The sequence below is a fragment of the Phocoena phocoena genome, chromosome 17 (assembly GCF_963924675.1).
Source record: "Phocoena phocoena chromosome 17, mPhoPho1.1, whole genome shotgun sequence".
NCBI lineage: Eukaryota > Metazoa > Chordata > Mammalia > Artiodactyla > Phocoenidae > Phocoena > Phocoena phocoena.
In genome coordinates, this window is record NC_089235.1 from 13,058,766 (window position 1) to 13,078,699 (window position 19,934).

At 42.8% G+C, this 19,934-nt stretch overlaps 1 protein-coding gene across 6 annotated transcripts in view; it reads right to left on the reverse strand.

Annotated features, from left to right (window-relative positions):
* ARFGEF1 (ADP ribosylation factor guanine nucleotide exchange factor 1) overlaps positions 1 to 19,934 on the reverse strand; it is a 139,507-nt gene that overhangs the window by 4,090 nt on the left and 115,483 nt on the right. For 2 of the 6 annotated variants that reach the window (XM_065895205.1, XM_065895206.1), the window contains exons 26-37: positions 19,457 to 19,608; positions 19,160 to 19,332; positions 18,061 to 18,221; positions 17,097 to 17,227; positions 14,174 to 14,303; positions 12,477 to 12,612; positions 12,256 to 12,394; positions 11,578 to 11,650; positions 7,245 to 7,377; positions 3,253 to 3,392; positions 1,643 to 1,811; positions 461 to 599 (exon numbers count right to left, since the gene is read on the reverse strand). In XM_065895205.1, coding sequence (XP_065751277.1) covers positions 461 to 599; positions 1,643 to 1,811; positions 3,253 to 3,392; positions 7,245 to 7,377; positions 11,578 to 11,650; positions 12,256 to 12,394; positions 12,477 to 12,612; positions 14,174 to 14,303; positions 17,097 to 17,227; positions 18,061 to 18,221; positions 19,160 to 19,332; positions 19,457 to 19,608 — 1,676 coding nt within the window. Of the gene's footprint in view, positions 1 to 460; positions 600 to 1,642; positions 1,812 to 3,252; positions 3,393 to 7,244; positions 7,378 to 11,577; positions 11,651 to 12,255; positions 12,395 to 12,476; positions 12,613 to 14,173; positions 14,304 to 17,096; positions 17,228 to 18,060; positions 18,222 to 19,159; positions 19,333 to 19,456; positions 19,609 to 19,934 lie in introns of those variants that run through there. The other 4 variants (XM_065895209.1, XM_065895207.1, XM_065895208.1 and 1 more) reach the window with 4 other exon arrangements.

The following is a 19,934-nucleotide window of genomic DNA, read 5'->3' on the forward strand; positions in this document are numbered from 1 at the left end:
TAAATTTTAAAGGACAGAATCTTAACATGTCATGAAGTAAAAATGGAGTGCAAACAGAACACCAATAGAAACTCCACACACTTTTTCAAACTAAATGCAGGCAGGAAGGTTTTCACTTTCACAGATGGACTGGTTTGTAAAAATGGAGCTATCTATGGCATGAAAAAAAGCCTAAAAATTACAGCATTTGAAAATTTTAAGACATAGAACTTGCTCCTTTGTCCTGTAGCAGCAAAAACAGACGTAATTTGCTTGCATCTCACCAACTGTGTGAGAGCACGTTTGTCTGTAAGACTGTGTTTAAGTTCCACAATCTCCTCCTCAGGCCCCAAGCTGGGCAGGGCTGTGGACTCGGTGTTGTGTGTCCATCCCCATCCCCGCCCCACACACACCGCGTGGCCCTTCCTGCTCTGAACCGAGCCGCGTGGGCCAAAGCCAGGAACCCAGCCCCGAGTCTTACTTTAAAAGCCTCTCCTGGACCTCCTCCCAGGCGCTCGCCCGGCTCTCATCCATGTACATCCGGAAGAGGATGCGCAGCCCGCAGGCCAGGCTGCTCGTCTCCTGCTTCAGAAGGTTGGGTTTGGATTTGCCCTTGAAGCCTGCAGAAGGGGGAAGGGCCGTGTTAGCGGGAGGAGACGCATCTCTCGTGGAGGCAAAACAGCCTGCGTGGAGCCCATGTGCGTCCAGCCGTGGCACCCAGGTCTCGCGCCCTCCACGGGGACAGGGTCACACGGAGAAGGCGCTGATACCTGTGCGGGGGGTGGGGGAGGTGCCTAGTCGGGTACTTTTGGGTTTAGAACTCCCTCCCCTCAAGCTGGGGACCCGAGATACAGAACAGCTTTGCCTGGGAAGGCACAACTCTTCAAACGAGACACACTTCAGCTCCGGGCACCCTGCGCAGGCTACACCCCGGCAATGGGGAGAATGGGCCAAAGGTGAGCAGCCCGGGGAGGGCCTGGGGAAGTGAAGAGCCTGGTGACCTTGGCAGGAACAGTCCCAGCTGAACGGTGGCCGCAACTTGGGTTGAATAAAGGGGAAAAGATAAGTATAGACTACTCCTTACAGAAGTGAGGTTGTGAACGGAGGAGAATGAACAAAGCCTGGGTGGGTTTAATGAGGAGCTAGAGAGACACTGGGCATAAGATAAATCACGCAAATGTAAGGCACCCAAACTGTCAGAAGAGTTCGCTGTTCAAGGATAGGGCAGCTTCCTTCTTTTTTCTGCATGTTCTGCAGCCTCTCACTCTCTGGCACCGTTTTGCACCTAATAGGTACCAAGTAACTATTTCTTAAATAAAAAATTAGCTATGTCAGTAAAATTATTATAAAGCTTGTTTTTTACTTAAAATTTCCAACTTGTTCAAAAACAAATCTACCTCCCACTTCAAAGCCCTGCGCTTCCCTTCTGAGGTCTGGCCTCAGGAAAGGGCAGCTTGTAGCATGCAGCCGGTGTCGACAGGAAGGCCCAGACTGGGTAAACAAGATGAAAGACAGTTTGAAAATCAGTGGAGTAACAGTTTGGCTAAACACAGGGGAGACCCATCTACCCAGGCAGCTATCTGGCTTTTTATAAACCAGAGAAAGGCCTGTGGTACGGTGGCGCGGTTCACTGGGCAGGCAGGGGACCCCATCCACAGCTTACCCGCCTTCCACAGAGCCGTCCTCTGGTCATTGTTGGAGTTAAATGCTTTTGCAAATCTGTGTGACTCCAACAAGCAGTCCAGCAGCTTGAAGAGTTGTTGCGATGTTAGAAAGCGATACATTCCTTGGTCCTGAGTATCAACTCGAACGTCAAAGTCCACGGCATCTCTCTTCGGGAAACAAACCACCGCAGCACACGCACCCAGTCACAGAGATCAGTGAATTTAGAACTCAGGGCTCCCCGAAGACCCGTTTATGAGCAAGCCACAGAACTTAATCTGTGCTGCCTCAACAGGAAGTGCTATTAAATTTCCAGAAGCTTCATCTGTGCATCCTAGTTGCCTCCGATGTCTTCAGCTCCCTCCCCACAGTTCCTGACCCCAGAGCTCTGCACCCACCGGACCGGACCCCGGCCCGCTCCTCGCCCTCCCCACGTCCTCGCTTCTCTTCACCAGTTTGAGGCCAGGGACTGTGAGTATAAATATTCTCGTGCATAAACCCCTCACCTCCTCTTTTTAGTAACTGGCTGGCAAAGCCGCCTCCTCCGTTGTACCGCACAATACGCACGACTGGAGAAGAGCGGGCTTTCCCTTTAGATCCAGGGGCTCCGGGTGCTGCCCTGCAATGCCTCCACGCCCCCCAGCCCACTCTGCTGCATGCCTCACTCGTGTTTTTCTCTTCTCTCAAGGACCTAAAACTTTCTTCCCAGCCTCACCTGGTAGATGACTTTGCTTCCTATCTCAGTGAGAAAACAGAAGAATCTCTCACAGACTCCAGCCACCAGACAGACCAACCTGCCGAGACTTTCTAACCCACCCGCTTTGCGTGCCCTCCTGTTACCATCGCGAACTGTCTGTGCTTCTTATTCCAGGCGCCCCCAGGACTCTGCGCCAGGTGCCCCTCCATTCGCTCTGAAAGATGCTCTAGCAACTGTCCCTCCCTCTTCTGCACTGTCTCTCTCTCTCTCTCCCGGAGGAGAGTTTTCCAGGCTGCCATACTGCCAACCTTAGTGACAAAACAAAGCGAACCCTTCTCTTGAGCCCCTCATCCTCCCCCCGCGATTAGTCCATTTCTCTGTACCCTCTCTTAACAGCAGAACTCCTTGACAGACTCATGGATATCTGCCGTCTGCAATTCCTCTCTTCTCTTGTACCCATTTTAATAATGCTTTTGTATCAACATTACAATTAAACACAACGTCAAGGTCAACCAAAGTCCACCAAATTGCTGGAGCAATTCTCTAGGGCAACTGTCGGGTGGCTTCTCACCTGCTCTACGGAACTCCTGACAGGGCTGATCACACCCTTCTTCTCAGAACACCCTCCTCACCTGACTTGCAGGGCAGCACTGTCTCCCGGTCTCCCCTGGCGTCCCTGGCTCTTGTCTTTAGGCAAGAGGACAAGAACCTGCCTCATCACCTGGAGCTCTAAACCACAGAGGCCCCCAGGCTCGGTCCCTGACCCTCCTCCCGGCTCTGTCCACTTTGTCAGTCCCACGGTTTAAAAGGACATCTATGTGGCTGTGATCTCTAGCTTGACCTCTGCTCTGAAGCCCAGACTGTGGCGCTAGCTCCCCATTCAACAACAAGCAGTGGCCCTCGCACCCGCTCACCTGCGCTGCGGCTAAGTTTTCCGCGTCCTCCTTCTTACTTGTGGCAGGAAAGAACACGATGCTGTCGATGGTCTGGATGAGTTCCAGCTGCACAACACATTTAATCAACAGGGCGGCAAACAATTTTTGTTCTGGAAATTCTGTGAGGAAACCCACCCCAATGCACATGCAAACAAAAATTATTTTGAATCCTTTATAATTTCTACGACATTACAATGCTAAGGAAACATTAACACGTATGAAGGTAACCTGCACACATCACACTGAAGGTAGCCTGCTTCCGCACATAAGCACTACTCAGTAAAAGCTTCATTTACTCGATATTTAGAAAAGCCTTAGAAAATTACCTTTTTAGGTAAACAAAAATATTCAAAATGACTTAGAGCAGTGGATATGTTCAAGAAGTTTCCACTACAAATTTTAAGATAAGACTTAGATTATTCCTCAATAAAATGTATCAAATGGATTAAAAGCTACAATTTTAATAGCATTTACTGTAAACCCAAGTTTGACCTTTAACTGGAGGTAATATAAAAACCTCAACCAGAAGCAGACAACGGGAACTAGATCTGTGAGGCAGGAAGCGAGGGGCAGACAAGAATTCTGACCACTGGGACGATACTGTGGGTCAACCAGAGCACATGTTTTCTTTGGATCCAGGTGGGTAGCTGTAGCTAAAATGACCCCATGTTTCCAAAGGGATTCATAAGCACAGAAGTCTATGAAGAGTTCCGCTAAGTGCGTGACCATAAAGGTAAGCACACTGGAAGTAACCGGTGCGCAGGCACTGCGTCCCTGCCTGAACGACTGCGCTCGATGGGCCGTTTCCTTAAGGAGAGACATGATCACGGAAGGGTTTCCACTTCACTGGCCATCGGGTAAGCAGACGTAGAAATAAATGCAAGGTTCAGAACGACGACTCAACAGCTGAGGAGCTGCGAGACCAAGCGGCGCTGGCCCAGCCCCAAGGTCGGTTCTCAGGGTGGCTCTTGGGGACCTGCACAGCCGCCCACGGCGAGGGCGCTGCCTGTCCATCGGCCTCAGGGCAGCGGCTCCGGCACTGGACAACCGACTGGACAGTCCTTCAGTTTTTTCCCACTTTTCTATTATTAAAAACTCCCTTTTCTGGCACCAATTTCAAGAAGTTAGTTTTTTTGTTTTGTTTTGTTTCGTTTTGGGCCCTGCGGGATCTTAATTTCCCGACCAGGGACTGAACCCGGGCCACGGCAGTGAAAGCGCCGAGTCCTAACCACTGGACTTCCAGGGAATTCCCCAATTTCTACAAGTTAAATTCAGGTTTTAGGGATTTGGGGGAGACAGCAAAACAACTTGCTTAAATTTATTCTTATTTAGGTCATAACGACTCCTTTCCAGAGAGTTTTCAGAAATGCTGATGTACTTAACATTTAGTTCTTAGTACCAGATCTCAAGTCAAAGAATATAAGAAATCCAAGACACCCCCCAGTCCCGGGGGCAGGGCATCCTGGCAGTGCGCCTGGACTCCAGGGGACACTTGGGAGGGGCTGGCGCCTAAGGAGACACGCCCTCATCAGCTCCAGTGTCAGCTGGGCGGGCATTCAGAGCTGTCGGCTGGGGAGCTCAGAGCTCTCCATGCCTCCCGGGGTCCTTTCAGAACTTCAGGAGGAACTTGGTCTCATCAGCAACGACCAACTGCATGTCTGAGGGACACAGTACCTATCTGAACAAATTTCGTTCACAAGGGTTGACAGTGTCAAGGGTCATATTAGGCGACCATTTCACTGGGTCACCAAAGGACGGGGGCAGAGCTGAGCAAGGACGAACAAGGAGGACGGCGGGCACTGGGCGGGGCAGCGGTGGTTTCTGCGCATGAAGAAGGAACGAGGCAGCAGCCCCTCGCACAGGGTCACGGCGACACCTCCCCACAGGCACAGCAACCACAATGTCCCCTGAGCGAAGGGAAGGGCTCGTGGGACGCGGTGAACTCTTCCTCAAGGACCTTGAGGGGGTGGCACAAGGAAGGAAATGCGAGCCCTCAGGTCAGAAGGGGAGGGGAGCAGCGCTCTTCACTCCGTTCGAGGGATGTTCCCAGATCAGGCAAGTAAAAACTTGCCGACTATGTCCTTCCCTTAAAAAGCGAAGCATATGTAAGTTCAGTCTTGGGGCTGAGGGAGAGATAAAGCCGTGTCCTCACGGCACCTTCCAGGGCAGACCAAAGCTGTGAGGGACCCTAAAAGCTGTGCTCCAGAGCCCAGGAATGAAAAATGAAAACAGGCCGCTCATCACCACCTATCTCCCTTCTAAGAAGCAAGACACGGTGACTGAAGCTGGAGGCTCCTTTCAAGGAGGACACCAAATCTGTTGTCCCTCAAAAACAAATGTAAACACCTAGGATTAATAAAAACTCCGTGAAAAAAATTAACTGAAAAGGGATCGATTACCTAAATGTACGAGCTACAAGTATAAGGCTCTTAGAAGAAAAGCCTGGGGAGAACCTCCATGACCTTAGCTTCGGCTATGGATTCCTAACTATGACACCAAAGCACAAGCAACAACAGATAAACTGAACTTCATCAAAATTTAAACTTTTGTACATCACAGAATTATTATCAATAAGAAGTAAAAAGATGACCTTCAGAATGGGAGAATATAAATATTTGCAAATCATGTATCTGACATGGGTGTAGCATCCAGAGTACGTAAGAAGCTCTTAACAACTAACAACAAAAACACAAACAACCCAATTAAAAATAAGCAAAGGACATGAATAAATATTTCTCTAAAGGAGATATGCAAATGGCCAATAAGCACATGAAAAAATACTCAACATCATTTAATCATTAGGGAAATGCAGAGTAAAACCACAATGAGACAACACTTTATACCCACTAGAATGGCTATTATTAAAAAGAAAAAGAAAACAGAAATGTCTGTGAGGAAACGTCTGTGAGGATGTGGAAAAAATGGAATTGCTGGTAGGAATACAAAATGGTGCAGCCACTGCAGAACACATTTTAGGGGCTCCTCACAGAATTATCTTATGACCCAGCAAGTCCGCTCCCATGTATACACCCAAAAGAATTAAAAACAGGTAATCAAACAACACCTGTACACGGAGATCCACAGTAGCATTATTCGTTATAACTAAAAGGGGCGACAAACCCAAATGTCCACCAGCAGGTAAAAGGATCAACAAAATGTGGTATATCCATACACAGGACAATTAGCTATAAAAATGAATGAACTACTGATCCATTTTACACTGTGGATGTACCTTGAAAACATTATACTAAATAAAAGCCAGACATAAAAAGTCACACTGTGTGATTCCATTTATATGAAATGTGCAGAATGTACAACTCCATAGACACAGAAAGCAGACTGGAGGTTGCTAGGGGCTGGGCAAGAGGAGAAGAGGGGGCAACAGCATAACGGTTATGGGGTTTCTTTTGGGGTGAATGTTTTGGAACCAGATAGAAGTGGTGACTGCACAACATGGGGAATCCACTAAATGCCACCAAACTGTTCCCTTTAAAAAAAAGGGTTACTTTTGTTATGTGAATTTCTCCTCAATTTAAAAGGCAATTGAAGTTGTCCTATTTTCCTCTAGGGAGGAGGTCCTCTTTCCTCTGTGAACCAATTTAGTAAAAATCAGAAGGGATTCCCCTTCTTTGTGAAAAGAACTACAGAAGGGGAGGGGAGGGGAGGGGCAGAGGAGACAGAGGCTGGGGGCAGCGGAGTGCTCAGAGGGCTGGCCACTCCCTCTCTCCTCTCAAGACCCACGTGCTTCAAACAAACAGCAGCTGAAAGCACTGCAGAAAAAAACTGGTCTTGTAGGTGTCAGCAGAGTTCCTGACCATCTGCCGGGGGATGTCCAAGTTGGAGCAAACACAGTAAGGAAGTGACCACACAATTACAGTATGTGTTTGTTAATAAAAGTAAAAGCAAAACTTTCATATCTTGCCTAATAAAACAAAATACACAATTTATTTTTATCAAGAGAAATAACTCACTTGCTGTGGGTTTAACTTTGCTGACTTCTTCATTCACAGTAGAGACAGAAGCCGGTGGAGCTTGCTGTCTATTATCTGCAGATCTTGGCTGAATAGAATCATGAATATCTACAGATTTCTGTGATATCGTATCCTAATAAAGTAAAAAAATTCATTTTAAGTACAATGAATAAAGCTTAACGATGAAAATAGCTTCTATTACACTGTTTTTTAAAAAATTACGTCGTGTCCCTATGAAAATCACATTGTACACACTCCAATTCTGGACATACTGGGTAAGTTATTTCATATTACCTGCACATGGATAAGAGCTGATAATCTTTTAGAGAAAAGCTTCCTTTCTGACCCTCACTGAGATCAAGCCTGACACTACCCGACAGCAACAGAGAGAAATGCTAATAAGCTTCACTCTGTGGAAAAACTTGTCAGCAATATCCATGAACTGTCATGAAATCGAAACAGAAACACACATGGTGGGAAGGGGTTTCTGCGAGCTTTGTGTAGGCTGTGCCCAGGAGAGCTTTGTAGGGGTGCATTTAGGGAAGGATGTTGTCAACCAAGAAACCAACAACCAGAAAGGTCAGTGAGAAGGTGACCAACTAGGAGAGCAGAGCATGGAGAGAAGCTGAGGTTCAAGTTCAACAGAGCCACTCCAGAACCCGGCTCCAGCTATGCGTCACCTTTGGGAAAGCAATGGATCTTCTGGAGCCGAGGTTTTCTGATCTGAAACCTGAAAATGGAGATGACACTTTCCTTGCAGGTTGTTAAGGATTTGGCAGTAAATCCTTAACACTGAACAAGCCTTTGACACTAGAGGTGTCAGACGATATATGGTAGCTGACGTTACTACTCTTTCAGCTTTACTTGGTTCCAGCAGGAGACCAGATGCAGAGCCAGGGCAGCTGCAGCTCCCGGATGGAGCCAAGGAAGAGACTGAGCAGCCTCGAGGGGCACCACTGGGCCCACCGCCTCGGCCCAGCAGCAAGCGGAGTCGCCGAGCGCGCCCCCCGGCACACGCTGTTCTGACGACTTCATGTGCAGCACCAGATCTACCTCCCACCGCAAGACTCACTTTAACATGAGGTTAAGTAATTTGCTGAGGCTGCAGAGCTAGTCAGTGCAGAGCCATGATTTGCTCTGGGGTCTGGCATCACAGCCCACCCTGCAAACTACTACACTGTACAGCAGAGGGAGCAAAAACAAAAGCCCACAGAGCGAGCAGGGAGTGCGCCAAACCTAAGAAAAACAAAAATGAGAGCAAGTTCATCCTGGGCTGGAAACAGGACGCCACAAGCGGGGAGTCTGTGACGAACGAACAACGCCGGTGGATCAGCGTCATGGAGCAATGCGGGCCCGACGTGCCAGACGTCACAGTTCTCAAGACACGTTCAGAGTGGTGCTCTTCCGTGAGACCTAAGTTTTAGCCACTGACAATTAGTTAAGAAATTAAAAGGCTGTGGGGGACAGATCAGGTCAGTGGGCATAGATTTGCTACCTCTGGCTTCCTGGGTTTAAAATTCAATAACATTAGTGGGAGAACAGCAGAAATCTGAATAAAGCCAGATTACAGTATTGTTTCAATAGTAATTCCCTATTTTGTTAACTGCACTGTGACTATATATATTTATTTATTTTATAGAAAACACACTATAAACATTTTAGGGAAAAAAGGGTGTGTTGTTTTCAAATTATTTTCAAAGAATCCAGAAAAATGTATGTAGTAGGGAGGTGGGAGAGTGAGAGATGAAGCGGGAGGGTGGAAATGAGAAAGCAAACTGTAGTACAGTGATAACACTTCGAGAAACCTGCTGTGATGGTCAGTTTCATGCATCAATTTGGCTGGGCTATAGTAACCAGTTATTCAATTAAACACTATTTCAAGTGTCTTTGTGAAGGTATTTTGTGGATGTGGTGAACATTTACAGTTATGATTGTAAGTAAAGGAGATTATCCTCAATAATATGGGTCAAGTCTCATCCCATGAGTTAAAAGGCCTCAAGGGCAAAACTGACATTTCCCTGAAGAAGTTCTGCCTGTGGACTACAGCTGCCCAAGAGTTTCCAGCCTGTCCACCTGCCCTACACATTTCAACCTTGCCAGCCCTCACACCTGCTTAAGCCAATTCCTTGAAATTAAGGGGAAAAAACACATAGGGATACATATACATACATATATTACACACACACACACACACACACACACACGTATAGATAAATATGGACACACATAGGTGTAGTTTATCTCCTACTGGCTCCATTTCTCTGGAACTGGAGAACACTGATACAGATTTTGGTACCATGAAGTGGGTGCGGCCATAACAAAGACCTAAAAATGTGGAAATGGCTTTGGAATTGGGTAATGGTAGAGGCTAGAAAAGTTTTGAGGCGTACAATAGAAAAAAACCTAAACTGACCTGAAGAGACTGTTGGTAGAAATATGGATGTTAAACTCAATTCTGGTGAGGATTCAGAAGGAAGTGAAATGCCTGGTAGAGAAAGCTTCTATCATCCTAAAGAATACACACACACACACACACACACACACACACACACACACACACACACATATATGGTCACGACTGGAACACTGATAGAAATATGAACATTAAAGATGCTTCTGGGGCTGCCCTGGTGGCGCAGTGGTTAAGAATCCACCTGCCAATGCAGGGGACACAGGTTCGAGCCCTGGTCCAGGAAGATCCCACATGCTGCAGAGCAATTAAGCCTGTGTGCCACAACTACTAAGCCTGCGCTCTAGAACCCGTGAGCCACAACTACTGAGCCTGCACTCCATAACTACTGAAGCCCACGTGCCTAGAGCCTGTGCTCCGTGACAAGAGAAGCCAGTGCAATGTGAAACCCGTGCACCGCAGTGAAGAGTAGCCCCTGCTCAACGCAACTAGAGAGAGACCACGCACAGCAACTAAGACCCACGCAGCCAAAATAAATACATAAATAAATAACTTTATTTGAAAAAAGAAAAAAAAGGTGTTTGTTGAGATCTCAGAAGGAAATCAGGAACGTGTTATTGGCTGCTGGAAGGATGGTGATCCTTGTCATAAGTTGCAGAAACCTTGGCTGAATTGTGTTGTACTACTGGGTGGAAAGTGAAACTTGTAAGTGAGGAGTGGTTCAGAGGGCAAAGCTGAAGCACCCGAGGGAGAAGCCATGGGCCTGGAGGGCAGGGCAGGGCACCAAGCTACAGAAATTACCCTCAGGCCTTGAAACTTATGAATTTGTCCTCCTGGGTTTTGAACTTGATTAGGAACAGTGACCCTTTTACTCCTTCCAAGCTTCCCTCCTGGAATGAGAATGTTTACCCTATGCTTGCCCACCACTGTATTCTGCAGCAGTCAATCTGTTCTACAGGTTCACAGGTCCACAAATAGAGAGAAATTTTGCTCCAGAATAGACCACATACTTGATTTAGATGACTTAGATGATGAGATTTGGGACTTTTGATAAGATGATATTTATATGACATTTTGGACTTGGTGTTGATGATACACTAAGTTGAGACTCCGGGGATGTTGGGATGGCATAAATGACTTTGCCCGAAAGACAGACGTGAATTTTGGGGCACCAGAGGGTAGATAATGGGTTAAACAGTGGCCTCAAAAAGGTAAGTCCAAGTCCTAACCTTTGGTACTTGTGAAGGCTACATGGAAACAGAGTCTTTAAAGTTAAGGATCTTGAGATGAGATCATTCTGAATTTGGGGAGGACCCTAAATCTAATGACTAGTGTCCTTAAAGGAGAAAGGAGGGAGAGATTTGGCTTTACACAGCTACGTTAAGATGGAGGGATGTGTGTACAAGCCAAGAAGGCCAGGGGCTGTCAGCAGCCACTAGAAGCTAGAGGAAGCAAAGAAGGGTTCTCCCTTAACACCCTGGGAGGGAATGTGGCCCTGGTGATGCCTTGAGTTTGGACCTCTGGCCTCCAGAGCCGTGACAGAATGTATTTCTGATGTTTTAAGCCACTAAGCTTGTAGTAATTTGTTACGGCAGATCTAGGAAACAAATAAGCTGCGTGAAGGGTCTATCGGAATTCTTTAAACTGCTTTTGTAACTTTTCTCTAAGGTGAAATTATACCAAAGTTGAAAGTTTAAATAAAATAACATCCAATAATATCTTCAGCTTGGTATATAAATCCTTATGTAAACTGGTACCTGCCTCTTGCGCTCTCAGAGTCATTTTACTCTGTCTCAAGACCATCTATATTTTACGACATCTTTTTAAAAGAGCTGGGCTCATATAAAAGAATCTGCCCCATGGTAGAATACTTACCACAAATGGTTAAGTAATTTAATATATGCTTTATTTGTTAAAACTTACCAGCTGTTTTTCACTCACAGGAGACGGAGGTGTGGGAGCAGCTTCTCCAGAAGCAGGACGCCAGGTCAAGAGCCTTTAAAACACCAAAATCACACCAGTCACTGAGAGTGTGCACCACACCGCATCCAACGTGTTTTGAAATGAAACGAGCTGGGAAGCAAGTTCAAGGTGTCCTACAAATGATCCAGGTGCCATCAAGTCATTTAGCAAGACTATGTCTTAATTTCCCAATCAGTAAAAACTCCACTACAATTCAATTCCAAACGTATCCCTTAGAAAAAGATGATAATTAACCGTAAAATACAGTATTTACAATATTGTAATACAAAATACAATAAATTTTCCTTAGATTATTACATTTACAGTAACTAAAACAAATGCTGAGATTTTCTTTTTTTCAATTCAGAACCTCTGCTTGGTTTAATCTGGATGAATAAAATCTTATTAAATCACTTCATTATGACCCAAATTTTAAATGATCAGACTAAAAGTTTGGGTATATAAAAAATTTAATTCATGTTATTTGTTATGGTTTTATAGGAGTCTGATTTGCAATAAACACAAATTCAAAGAACACTGAGATATTTTAAAAAGGATTTCTGTTATGAGAAATTACTATCAAACCTTTTATGTCCATCATTCAATATACAAATATAAAGTTGTATAAAATCTTCTTACGCATGTGGAATTGTGGTTTTGAAGATGTCCAGTGTGCAGTTACAAGTTTTATCCCAGATTTCTAGGGTAAATTTTTCACCATTCAGAATAACAACATTCTCTAAGCAGTTCGTACCAGATCGTGCTAACTGCTCATTGTCTAGAAAAGAAAAGAGCAATTCATTTGTGTATTACCAGGGTCACATTTAACACGTTGTGTCACTTATCTGGTACAGACCTACCTTGCTGCACACACCAGTAGAGCTGGGCAAAAATGTCATCCAAAAGTACATCACTGAGTACTTCTAAATACTGGGTGAACACATCGCAGATAGCATAAAGCGCATGATTACATGTCGTTGTCATCCACTCAGCTTTCTACAGGGGAGACGGTCATTAAATGAAGGTCAGGCCATTCATCAACTACTAGAATTTCAAAGAAATATGTTTGCATATTTAAAACGTAAGCCTGTAGGTTCCTTTCAGAGCGCTTAACTCCTTGAATGTGACATTCACCTCAACTTTATATCTGATCTATTTCTCTTCATTATCCCATAACCATCTGCATATAAAATAACTATTTTCTGCACTGTTTTATTAAAAAAAACCCGTCACCGCATTGTCTGGCTATTAACGCTATGACTTTTCAAACAACTGACACTAATAACAACAGCTGGTCTTGCTCCAGAATACGATAGAATGTGGAAGAAAAATAGAGGAAGGCAATGATAAGAATTTATCCAAGTGGGTTAGCATAGGTTTAAAATAAAATGGGTGTAAGTAGGGGACTTCCCTGGTGGTGCAGTCGTTAAGAATCCGCCTGCCAATGCAGGGGACACGGGTTCGAGCCCTGGTTCAGGAAGATCCCACGTGCTGTGGAGCAAGTAAGCCCGTGCGCCACAACGACTGAGCCTGCATTCTAGAGCCCGTGAGCCACGACGACTGAGCCCACACATCACAACTACTGGAGCCTACGCGCCTAGAGCTGGTGCTCCACAACGAGAGAAGCCCGCACACAGCAGCAAGGAGCAGTCCCCACTTGTCATACTTAGAGAAAGCCCGCGCAGCAACAAAGACCCCACACAGCCCCCCAATAAGGTGGGGGGGAGTGTAAGTAATTTCTTTATTTTTCTCAAATGGACTAATCTGGACTAATTTTTTTTTTTTGCGGTACGCGGGCCTCTCACTGCTGTGGCATCTCCCACTGCAGAGCACAGGCTCCGGACGCGCAGGCTCAGCAGCCATGGCTCACGGGCCCAGCCGCTCCGCGGCATGTGGGATCTTCCCGGACCAGGGCACGAACCCGTGTCCCCTGCATCGGCAGGCGGACTCTCAACCACTGCACCACCAGGGAAGCCCTGGACTAATTTTTATATATGGTTTTGTGCCAGGGCATAAACATATGTCTACTTAGTCCACTTTATAAAATGTTTTAAGAGTCTACCTGTAGATCTAAAATAAAATTTTGTGCAGGTCAGAGAGGCCCCAAATTTGCATTTAATACACTATATGGGACAAAACACGGAGACCTGATGTTCTTTCCCACACTTACTGAAACACATACTGTAACTGGACTGTAGTAAGAGACTTTGAAATAAATAAATAAATAACCATGCGTTCCTTCTCCAATTCAGAGTAAGAAGCCCTACGAATACTAAGGAGGGCTACTGATGTTTTACTTGTGACAACATTAAAATGAGGAAAAGACACTGGAAGTTCAACAGAAAACACTGAAAACAAAACCCAGTTCATTAACTCACTTCTATCCCCAAACTGCATTGTTTATAAAGACTTACTACTATATTATAATGCCTTAAAGAAAAAATTTCTAGGATTTTTTTCTGTTCACTGTGCTTAAATCTGAAATACTAAGATGTATTAGGGAAGAAAAGAACCTTCTGACGTCACTGTGTTAAATGAAAAGCTCACGTTCTCTCACCTCTGTCTGCTGTTCTGGCAACTTCATGTTGTCGAAGATTCTGAAAACAATTCTAAATAAATCCTGCCACCAGTGTTTTTCATAAGTGTGGCCGTAAGTTTTCATTATTTCGAACATTACTGTTAAACCCCTAAAATGATAAAATGTAATTAGGAAAGCTATAATACAAAAAAGCATACCACATTAGTATCCCCCTCCTAAAATAGTTTTTAGAGTTAGTGCACAAAGTTACTGAAAACAAAGTTTAAAACTGGTTTTAAACTAACAGGATACTGGGCTTTAAAAAATTTAGGTTGTAAAACAGGTTTCTTTAGGATGCATCATTTAGGAAAAAATTCCAAAGGCCTTGGCCTGAAAATTTTTTCTTCTACTTTTCTTCCACGCCCACCCCATCATTCCAGCATTTAAAAAATGTAAATGGAATTATAGATTGAGAAAGATCATCATTTGGGTGAATATTCATTTTGTGGCACTGTGGCCATGGAACTCAGTCTAAGAACAAATAAAATTAGATTTTGGAAAATCTTTTTCAAAGAGCTACAGGAATTTTTAGTTAACACTCTAATTGTTCATATAATATCCTCAAACTGAAGGATTTATCAAACTAATCCACTAAGACACCAGTGTGGGCAGGGTGTCTGCTTCCTGCTGTATCCCAGGCCAGAGCCGCACCTCTCACACAGGGGCACACAGTTAAGCGTTCCTTGAACAAATAAACTGCTTTAATATCCCATTCTTCTCTTTTGAATAAGTGTTAAAACTAAAACTCAAAAGTGCCTTCTGATTCCTTATTACCTTTCTTGAAATAATGCCTTCATGTAAACATTAAAAAGCTTGATCTTTTCTCCATACATTAATTTCTTCTAGTAAAATATAGGTACCCTTCCACTTAGAAAAGGTTTATATTTCGAAAAGTCTGACAGTAAGCCAGAACAGAATTTCCTTTGAAACACTCCATAAGGACTGGTACGTGGTCTAGTTCATTTGCTGCTATGCTACCCCCCGGGCCTAGTACATGCCTGATACATAGTAGGCTCTAAACAAGTACTTGTTCAACAGATGTGTAAAATAACATTATGGTAGTTCAGTCCTACGGCAAGTTCACAACAGTTTATTTGATCTGTAAGATACCTAACGTGTAAAATCAGAAGTAAAGGAACTACAGTAAAGGAATTCCTGTGGAAGAAACACACTCTGTCTTCCCCAGGAGAACCGTGTCAGAGTTCCATGTCTCCCCTACAATGGGACAAGGCTCCCTCTTCCTCCCACTCCAAGTAAACTGGATGCTAACCCCCAGGGCTGGGGTGAGTGGATGTGAAAATCCTGTTTCTTCCAGGCCCCCAAAGCAAGCACAGATCTATAGAGGTTTCCAAGGCTTTTTACTACTGAACAAGTTTTGATGAATACTTAAGTTGCTGGCGTAGGGAAAAAGAATGTGTAGGGCTCCAGGTTAATTATTCAACCCTAAATCTACAGAATTTTGAGGGACTCAAATGAGAATGCATTTGAAAGTACTTTGTAATTAGTGTGTTATACAAATCGTAGTGCTGCATTTTTAAATGTAATCTAAATAACTGCCTTTACAAATCCTGGAATGAGGTAAGAAAATCAAAGCCATCACTGACCAAAGTTTACTCATACTTTCCCCCTTTTTTACCAACTAGAACATCCCTTTTCTCTTCTCTTTAACAACTAGACCCATCCATAATCTGAACATAGGAAAGGGTGAGAAGCAAGGTAGCGTGGTCCCAGACAAGGACAGGCTGAGAGGCTAAGAAAGCAGGTAGGTCCACGTCAAACAGACTTCTACAAATAAACAAGGGCAGGGAGGGGGGTGCTGAGTTTCCATGACTCGTCAGTTATGACATGTTCGTTGCTCTACTGAAGTGGCTGGACATTTGAAAGCTGTATATCTAAATAATTTAGAGTTATATCAATTGGGGGCCATCTTGAATTTTATCAAGTTTCCTAACAGGTCCACTGACGAAAATTCCTCAATGCCTACATGTGAAATATAATATGTGCTTGTGATTACTAAATTCTATAACAAGTTTCCAAGGCGTGAGTCATATTTTGGATTATTTTCTATTTCACAAAATGTGTTGTAACAAATAGCACTATAAAAGTGAAACATTTCTTAGGCTATAAAACAAACTTAACCTTGGCTGGGGACAGGTGTGGTTCTGGCATAAGTGGTGGAAGGAGAGATTCATTCTTTCATTATATTCTATCACTGATCTGTTACAAGTCTATACTACCTTTCTGATGCACTGTTGACAGACATTAGGATACACAAGTTGGTCATTTCAATTTGGCCATCAAAAAATACAGGGTGAGAAAAACAATACTATGGGATTGATATGAACTCTAACAAATTCGTAACAACTTCTTATAACTGTAGGAAGTGTGCACTGAGTACCTGTCTGCTCACATTATACCCATAATAGTTTCTTTACAAATGGACTGGATATTCATATAGATCTTTTATTGACAATATACTTTTGAAAGAGGTCAATTCTTTTTGAACAGGCCTATATTATTCAAAACTATGTTACTGGCCAGTCTTCAAAAAGAAATGGTTCTTCACCTAAAATCCACCAAAGACATGCATTTGGAAATTCTTTTATCATTCATCAGAAGATAAATTTTGGTGCTAACTTCAATTTTTGATTGGAAACAAATGTATGAAAAGACAGAATGTGTAAATTAACATAGAACCTAAAACTCAAAGTAGGCCATAATCAAATTTTAAGGAAAAGTAATTTATTTCCATTTTTTATTGTTGCTCTACATAACATATTTTAAAATCTGCCTATCGAATAACTACTATATTGGATAAAATTGAACTTGAGTTCACTTAAGTTGATTTGATTAAAGTAAGAATAAGCCTCTCAAAATTTCAATTTCAAGTACTGGCTGTTACCTGGTTCTCACATCTAACTTGCATCTGTTGATGACACAGGACAACTCAAAGAGAGCTGGGAACCATCCCCTCACCCAAACTCTGTCTTCAGGTGCCACATTCATGTCGTCACTTGTGTATTCCTTGAAAGCCTTGAAGAAGAAATGCAGGTTTACTAAAGGCAAAACATAATACCTATACATTAAGCATATTATTTCTCCAAAAATTTTTTTAACACTTTACTAATCAAAAGTGAGCAATCTGATAACTTAAAAAAAGATGGAGATTACAACTGCCTATAGAGCACTGGAGTAGAAACCAGAAGTTGCTTTCAGCTTCAACTCCATCACCAGTTTTCTGCATTATTCAAGTTTCCATTTTTATCATTTAAATGGTTATTACATCATGCAGCCATGGCACCGCACTGGGGAGGTGTGAAGTTCAAATGAGTAGATGTACATAAGAAGAACTAAATGCCCCATAGGTCCCTGTCAGTATGTAGTAAAAATCTATGAAGCATCACTGCTCCTTATGACAGTTACAAAGATAGATTCAGATATGCAAGTCAAAGCTGGCAGCCAGGTTGCCAATTCAACCTTTCACTTCAGTGCTTAAGCCTACACTCATCCATAGTCAACTTCAGTATATTAAGGTAATGGCTAAAAACACAGGCTTGGGTTCAAATCCCAGGTCTCCTTTACTATCCCCCGCATGCAGGGGCACATTTTTAACTTCCTTGTGCCTCAGATTCCTTATCTACATGGGGCTATAACACAACCTATCCCATAAAGCTGTTATAGAATATTAAACAAGTTAACACACGTGAAACACTCAGAAAAATACCTGACATCTTCAACAAATGTAACCATAACTCAGATAATTTTGAAAATTAAATACTTCATATCCCCTCAGTTCCCAAACAAACTTAGATCTCTGACTGGAAATAAATGCTCAGTAACATTTTGTTTACTAAATGATGCTATACCTGAGGTCTATCAGACACATATTTTGCACAATGGCGAATAAGTCGAATCGCTTCCATACTTGTGTCTGGGAAAGCTGCATTGCATGCAAATTCAGACAAGCATTTCACTGCATCCTGGAAAGAATCAATGGTTGCTGGAAAGTGTTTTTCAAACACAAGGGCTATACGGGAGAAAAACACATAAATATAATTATCAACTTTCAGCTTTTCTTAATTATACCTCAAATACACCAACCTCTAGATGTAACGGATACTTCTTAAAGATTAAGGGTTTTAATGTAGACATCGGTTCCAATATCTGTCCTGACCAGTTACTTGACTGCCTTGAGTAGCAGAAACAGGGAAACAGGTCTGTGTTTTGTTTACACGATAAACCCAGCACGTAATAGAGTGACTGGTACACAGTAGATACAAAATCAACGGTTGTTGAGTGAATATTCAAAACTACATTTAATCGCTCTGTATCTGAGTTTCTTAATCTATAAAATGGTGATAATAATCTGCACAGGACAGTGCTTAGCACTGTACTTAATTTACTTCATTCAAGCAAGCACTCAATAAATGACAGCTATGACGATGTCATCATTCTTGATGTTGATGTGACGACATCATTATCTTCTAGAGAGGCTTAATTTAGATCCTTAGTATTTTATTCTTCTTTAAAGTCAAAGGAGGCTGTGTAGTGCAGTGGTGAAAAACAAATGCTGTGCTTTAAGACTCTCTGGCTTTGCATCTCAACTCCATCACTCACTAGTTTTGTGCCTTTAGACAAATTACTTAACCTCAGTGGGTCTGAGTTTCCTTATCTATTAAAAAAAAGAGAGAGAATAATAAAGATATTGATCTCATACAGTTACTGTGAAGACTGAAGAAAATGCATGCAAAGTGCTTATAGTGCTTGCCATATAGTAAACATTCGATAAATGTTAACTATAATATTACAATAATGACAATACTGTCACTATTTACTCTGCTCCTGTAGGCAAAACTTGGAAAACTTAAAGCCCATGACAAGCCCATAATCTTATACTTGAATTATCTTCTGAACACATTAAAGTTTTGTTTTCTTTAACTTGAACAGAGCTTAGAGAATACTCACTGACAATATGCCCCGTTGTTTGGAATGCAAGTTCAACTATGCTTTCATCTTGATCGGATGCCGCTAGATGAAATACAGAGAAAATGTTCTTCCATCCAGACCGAATGTTAGCAGCTTGAGAATTAACCATCTGTGCTATACACCGTACAACCATATCTCGAATTGTTGGAGACCTAAAATATTAATACAATCGATTGGATAAAACTCATCAGGTTTTTTTCCTTTTCTTCTGTTTTTCCCCCTACTGAGGAAAATAAGGTGTTTTTCTGATATTAAGCAATTCAACAAATACGATACCTGTTCCGTTTCATTATATGTTCAAAAGGTCTTAAGAAATCCTTCTGGAATCTGAAATTAGCAAGCTCCCCTTTCTCTAAGAACTTCATTGACAATTGCCTCAAGGAGTCTACTGCAAAAATAGCTACATCTTCATTAGGATTACAGCCAACCTGTAATGGCAACAGAAATACAGGGTGCTAATATCAGCAGTGAAACTTGCTAATTCTTTATTTTTTATTTTAGAAAAAATATATAATTAATAGCATAGATAGATAAATTCAAAGATTCTCCATAAAGGCACTAAGTGTGCTAACAATATTTCTCAACAAGAAGAACATATTTTAACTAAATTCTTAAAACCTAGAGCAATTATTTCTAAAAGAAAAAACAGGACTCAAAGGGTTTTCTAAATCTAATTACAAAAATGTAATAAAAAACTGCTTGGAAAGGAAAAAGGTCTCAATTAGGTTATGATAAGGAAATTTTAAACAACAAA